Genomic DNA, 6,828 nt, shown 5'->3' on the forward strand with positions numbered 1-6,828 from the left:
TTGTTTGTCCTGACTGACTGATTCATCAACGCAGAGCCTAAACTACTGCAGCTAGAAACATGAAATTTGGACAATAGTTTCCTTTTGTGATGTAAACACCCACTAAGAAAGGAACTTGGGAAATTCCACCCCTAAAAGGGTGAAAAGCGGTGGTAAAGTTTGTACAAGAAGACTATTTCCTAACCATTTCTGTTGTAAATATTTACGTGAAACTTGGTATTAATGCTTTTCAACACAAATAACGAAACACGTATTTCACCATTTTCCGAAATTCAACCCCTAAGGGGGTAAAAAGTGGTGGATAAGTTTGTACGGGAAAACTACTTCTGTTGCACATTTTCACGTGGAACTTGGTATTAATGCTCTTCAACACATATAATGACACACGTATTTCAGCATTTTCCGAGATTCAACCCCTAAGGGGGTAAAAAGTGGTAACTAATTGTGTATGGGAAAATATTTCTATTGTAAATTTTTGCTTGGAACTTGATATTAATGCTTTTCAACACAAACAATGTAACGCGTATTTCAGCTGTTTTTGAGATTCTACCCCTAAGAAGATCAAATGAGGTGACAAAGTTTATATGAGAAAAAATATTTGCATGGCGATGTTTAGTTGAAATGTTGTTAACATTTGTTACTTGAAAATTGGTAATCATGTAAAATTGTTTGTCTTGACTGACTGATTTTAATTCTTTTTTGAAATTCATCCCCAACGGAATATGATTTGGGTGGAAATGAAATGAAAGGATGTAGCTGTAGCAAAAAATATCCTCGAATTCTCCTGAAAGAAACCCAAACAGGCGAAGACAGCTACCCTCAATACCGGCGAAGAGGTTCCGCGGATGGTGGATTCACGGTTGAATTCCATGTTGTAACCCTAGATAACAGATGGGTGGTACCGTACAATCCACTTTTATCTTGAACTTTTGCTGCTCACATCAACATAGAGTATTGTAACTCTCCAACTCCAACCAGGATTATTTGGTCTTGAAAATGACAATGATGAGGTCAAATTATATGAATGTGGTCGATATATTAGCAGCTTTGAAACTGTCTGGAGAATCCTGACGCTTTCCTATACATGAACAATTTTCAGCGGTTTTTCATCTCACAGTGCACTTGAAAAATGGCCTGCTGTCTGTTTTAATCCTAACGACTTTAATAATGTAACTGAAAAGGTAAATAATTCACAGAAAACTACTTTTCTAGCATTTTTTGAGCTTTACAAAACGAATAATTTTGCAAAAATCCTTTTTTATGTTGAAGTCCCTTCGTACTATGTGTGGAAAAGTACCAAATTTGAGAGACAAAAACGTGGAAAAAATGTTGATGGTTGGCCGGGAGTCAAAAGCGATCAAACTTTGGGCAGAGTGTACACCGTTCACCCTAATAACGCCGAATGTTTCTACCTTGGTCTTCTTCTTCAAGAAATGAGAGGGCCAACATCATTCTCGGATTTAAAAACTATTGATGGTGTCGCTTATCCCACATACCAGTCATCATGCAAAGCTTTGGATTTGTCAAGTTCAGTCAGAGTATCAAGGGAGTGTTCATATTATAAATGAAATGTACAACAAGTGTGTGATTTCCTTTAAAGACACGGTGCTGTCTTTAGGAAGACAATGTTTAAAGTATTATGGTTCGCCTCAGCCTGTAAAACGTGAAGAAGTCATACAAAACAGAGACTCTTTCAGAGTGATTAGCTATGACATACTTTTAGGCCCGGTATTTCAGTAGTTGGTTAAAATCAGGGTTAACTAACCTTGGTTAAATTTTAACCAAAACTTTAACCAAGAACCGGTATTTCAGTGTCGAAAATTTGGTTAAGTATATTCTGGTTAACTAACCATTATTTCTCTTAAGTTGGTATCGTAATTGGTCTACCAGTTGAAAAGAGCATGTGCGAGGATATATTCTTTCATATTTTGGTGGGCGTGTAGGCGTTTTTATAACCTCACTTTTGCTTTATTTACACTTTGATTGTGAAAGTGTTGTTTCTTTTTAAGTGAATCGTGTGAAAAATAATTTAAAAAAATGGCAAATATTTACTCTTCTAGCGATAGTGACTCAGACGATGAGCAAGTTATTAATTTTGTTGTCCGCTTGGGACGAATTCGCAAAGTTCCTAGAATACAGATACGAAAGGACCATTTTAATTACTGGGACGACCAAGAATTTTATTGTAGGTTCAGACTGTCAAAAGAATCTGTAACAAATTTGTTACATTCAATTCATGATGTCATAAAGCATCCGACAAATTGGTATAAAATATACAATTTAAAATAATATAAGCTGTTTAATGAATCTATTTCAGGAATCACGCTCTTACATCAATGGAAATGTTGTTAATTACACCACCTCCCTTAAATCTCGAAGAGCAAAGAGCTTTTGATTTGGCAGATGATGTACCAGTTGCTGATGATGTAAATAGAAATAATAACAACAGAGCAAGAAATGAATTCATTGCATATTTTGCAAATTTGTAAATTTACATACATAATGTAGAAGTTTATAAATTATTTCTAAATTCATTAAATGCAATTTCAGCTCATGTTCCGCTCTATGCTTTAGTTGGTTTAGTATTTTTCATTGTTCACATCACTTATGTATTCATCTAACCAAGTAAATAAAAACAAAATTATATGAAATTAATTTATTATATCTCACTGATTTACTGATTATTATCAACATCGGAGAACGTGATTTGTTGTTTCAACAATGTCATCCTTAATGCATGCTCCTCCTGCATTAATTTCAATTTTACACAATGTTCTTCTTCACGATGTCGCAGTTTTTGCTCATGTTCCTCCTGCAATTGGTTCTTCATTATTGCATGGATTTCCTGTTTTTGCTTGTGGTCTTCTTCAAGTAACTTTTTTTTGAAAACTGAGTTGTTCCTTTTCTCGTCGGCAAGCTGACACCATTTGTAATTAGTAATATTTCCACCCACTCTTATTTTACCTGCGGAGTACATTTTATTTTCAAAGTTACTTATTACTATTATTAATTATGTCAAATCACCTTTCTTTGAAACATGTAGTGGTTTCGAAGGAAGCTTTTTTAACATCCTTGGAGTGTATTGTGACCAGTCTGAAAAAAAAAATAACCATGTGTTTAATGTTTAACAATACTTTATATCTTACCTAATTCATTTTCCCGCGTATCCCCCCGTTGTGCAACTACGTCTTCTTCTAAAACTAAAAATAAAATATATATTATAATTTTAATAACAATTAATTTATTACTTTGCACTTACCTAATTGTGATGAAGAGGCACTGTTTTCTGTGAAGAAGCTGTTTGACGTCCCCATATTCTCTACAAAAAAGGTGTTATTATGAAATTTACAAGTATGTATATATTTTTTGTATAGCTACCTTCATTTTCAATCTCTGGGACAATTGAATCCTCAATTTCATTTCCGTTTCTTATTTCTTCTACATCTAAAACTTAAGAATCAATTATAACCATGTTGTTATTTTAATGTCTAATAAGTGATAACTTACCATCATTATCACACACCGCTGGTAAACCTGTCAATCTGTCTCCCAAAATTTCGCGGACAGTTGCGTCTACTGACGTCTCTGTTGGGCCTTTGGAGGGACCACCGCCAGTGCCTCGTGCGTATTTTTTATCGTGGGCAAAATTGCGAACTGCGGTTTTTTTTAAATTTGTCCATTTGTCTTTTAGATTCCTGGACGTTCGAGGCACGGTACCAGAAATGGCATTAAATGTTTCTGACTTCTCCCAGGCTATCCCCTTTTGCTTATTATTGACGATTCCAGTTTCTTTGCACTCGATCACCTTCTTGTTTTGTCTAACCAAATCTACAAGTAGGCAAATTTCTTGTGTTTCAAAATTTTTTGATCTAACACGTTCACGTTCACTGTTCATCCTGTAGCTTTTATTATATACTTAACAGAGAAAAAAAACACAACAACAGGCACGAGGTACACGAGAAAACGAGGTTAGAATGGTGATTAATAACAAGAACAACTGTCAAAACTGGTCTTCAAAATGTCTCCCAAAATTTCGCGGACAGTGGCGTCTACTGCGCATGTGTTAACCAAAAAAATAATGGTTAAACCACCTAGCTGGGCTGGGTTAAAGTAACCAAGAAATTTAACCGTCAAATATCTTAACCCCACACTGAAATACACTTAACCAAAACTTTTTTTGGTTAACTATAATTTCTTGGTTTAACCAACAACTGAAATACCGGGCCTTATAGGCACAACGAAAGTTTATTAAATACAGAACAATATCAAATTTACAACCAAGTTTTAGATAGGTCAGGTAAATGTCTGTTTTTACATGGCTGCCTACAATATTAGCGACAAAACTATCCAAATATTTTAACTTTTTTAAAGAAATATCCTTTAATTTAAAACATGACTTTTAATCAAATCGACAAAAGATAACCCAAATTACAAAATTCATGGGACCCTAACTCCAAACTTTCAGTCCTTATTTCACCCACTTAGGGGTAATTGATGCTTACATAACGAAAGGAACCTTCTGTCCAAATTTCGTGTTTCTAGCTCCAGTAGTTATGTTAATGAATCAGTCAGCCGAAGGACAAATACTTTTATATATTGTTATTAATGAAGACTTGCACAAACTTAAAAAGTAATAAAATTGAAATCAAAAAATAAATCAGCGGATCAAAAATAATGTGTCCTAATTGCGAAAACCACGCAAGCGGAGCTGCGGGTAACAGCTAGTAATTTATATAATATAATCAAAGGTGTGAAGTGCCAAGTGCCAACTGTCAAAGGGAATTCAACAGCAGCATTCAAAAGTCCCTAGATTTTAACATAATTTTGACATAATTCGTGCACAAAGTTGAACTTGTTTCAACTTTGTGTACGCACACAAGGATTACATAAAACGTTCATAAGCATAAGAATTAAGTTCGTCCACTGTGAACAGGGGTACGCGTTTTCCATCGTTTCAACTTTATGTATTTATGTAAGCTTTATGTACTTGTTATGCCTTATGTCCATTGTGAATGGGCAGTTAAGGCGAAATAAGTACAATTTCTTAGAAAGGTATTTAAACCCCTTATAGGATCAAAGGCTGCCTGGCAGGCCGGAATCACCAGAGTGCAACTTTAAATTTTCAGATTTTTGTTGAAATTCATTTTATTTTAATCTCGTTTCAAGATTTCTGAGAATATATCAAGATAAATTATTCTACTGAGGGTTGTAAAAATATTAATTTTTTGCCCAAGATTTACACTTAAACATAATCGGCACATGCTAGGGCAAAACGGACCTGCCAAGCCCGCCTCGCGTTAGGTCCAACAATGAAAAAGTGAAGAAATGACACATGTGGCAACAGGAAAAGATGCTACATTTGTCTGAAAAATAAAGGTATAAAACAGTAACAAATATGCGATTTATGCGAGAGAAATGTATGTATTGAACATTCGATTAGTCGATTACAGAACTAATTTGTGTTAATTGAAAAAATTAATCATTATGTAACACGCAATTATTATTTTCTAAAAATAATAACATACCTTAAACAAATATTTTTACTATTAAAATGACTCTTATTTAATAACACAAATACAACCAGCGGGCCTTCCGGACCCGGGTTGCTCAGGTACACAGATAAAATGCATTGCCCGGGATAAGCATAAAACGCAGTGAATAGTGAATTGTGGTTTATGGTTTTTAAAATACCATGTTACCATGGCTTAGATTTATTACCCCTCAGGATTATATTTAAAGATGTATAAGTACTGAAGGCTACAATGTAGGAAATGATGGTATTTAAAATATGAAAATTTCCGTGACAGAACAATATTAGTGGACCTCTTACCTCTATTTTTGTTTATGTGACCAAAATCACCAACACGAAGTATCAAAAATTACTACTAGTATAACTCAACTAATAACTACTGAAAAAAAGTGAAATAAAAACATGTATCTGTATCTGCGCCATTAATTTTATATATAGATAGAGATACTAGATACCCAAAAAAATATCTAGATACTTTATTTAGATACAACTATCTAGATGCTGTCCAACACTGGTTACATATTTCAAACAATTTTTTCTGCAAGAAATGATAGTCCAGGAACTTAAAACTTCCGTAGCATTTTCTATTGTAGGAATCATAGATGCCTGAAAAAAATCAACTCTATCAGGTCAATAGTGTTGACACACGAGCCAGCTGAAAATCACTAAACTGAGAAAGTTATAAGGAACTTTGGGTGGCCCACTTGATGACTTCTTAGGCAATAAAATAAAATTCCAAACATTTCAATTCGTGTTATACAGGGTGCCGCATCCAAGTCTGGGAATTAACATGGGAATTGGTTTTTATTTTATAATATCTCCCCAGATCACTTTAAAGCTATTATTGAGTGATGCTTTTGTTGAGGTCGAAGAGGGCTATCGGCCAGTCGTTGCATCGAGCTCATTCACTGTAAAAAGGTTTTAAAAATCGTATTTTGAAATTCGCGCCCGATCCCGATTGAATGCGAAATGTTCCGTCACACTGTCGAAGTTCGGCGATCGCGTCTTTCGATTAATTAACCATGCAAAATCAAAATATCAAAGTGAAATTAGAAAATTATTCTTAGAAATCAACGAACAACTCAAACTGAATTATTTTATCCAGTGTGATGATTATGGTAGGACAATTTAAACGGAATAAATGCACAAACTGCACAAAATATTTCATTAAGGTTATGCTATGTTCCACTGCAATTAGATAAAAAAGCGAGGGTCTGCTTGTTCTTGTACGGTTAATTTAATTAGTAGATAATTTGGGTAAATTTTACACTTTTTTTTTTCGAATGACTAAAGATTGG

The 6,828-nt window shown here is 34.3% G+C and overlaps 1 protein-coding gene and 1 long non-coding RNA gene across 2 annotated transcripts; both read right to left on the reverse strand.

Annotated features, from left to right (window-relative positions):
• Positions 1 to 2,641: 2,641 nt before the first annotated feature.
• Positions 2,642 to 3,095, reverse strand: LOC135134321 (uncharacterized). Its single transcript, XR_010281283.1, has 2 exons — positions 3,025 to 3,095; positions 2,642 to 2,964 (listed from the first exon to the last, which is right to left on the reverse strand). It is a non-coding gene; the product is annotated as an uncharacterized LOC135134321 (long non-coding RNA).
• Positions 3,096 to 3,135: 40 nt separating this feature from the next.
• Positions 3,136 to 3,895, reverse strand: LOC135134034 (uncharacterized). The gene is made up of 4 exons (XM_064062601.1): positions 3,508 to 3,895; positions 3,379 to 3,450; positions 3,260 to 3,319; positions 3,136 to 3,200 (listed from the first exon to the last, which is right to left on the reverse strand). Exons 1-4 carry the CDS (start codon positions 3,893 to 3,895, stop codon positions 3,136 to 3,138), a joined length of 585 nt encoding a protein of 194 aa, XP_063918671.1.
• Between the last annotated feature and the right edge of the window lie 2,933 nt (positions 3,896 to 6,828).

The sequence above is a fragment of the Zophobas morio genome, unplaced genomic scaffold (assembly GCF_036711695.1).
Source record: "Zophobas morio isolate AGI-343-1 ecotype UQ-CSIRO unplaced genomic scaffold, CSIRO_AGI_Zmor_V1 ptg000023l, whole genome shotgun sequence".
In the NCBI taxonomy this organism is placed as follows: domain Eukaryota; kingdom Metazoa; phylum Arthropoda; class Insecta; order Coleoptera; family Tenebrionidae; genus Zophobas; species Zophobas morio.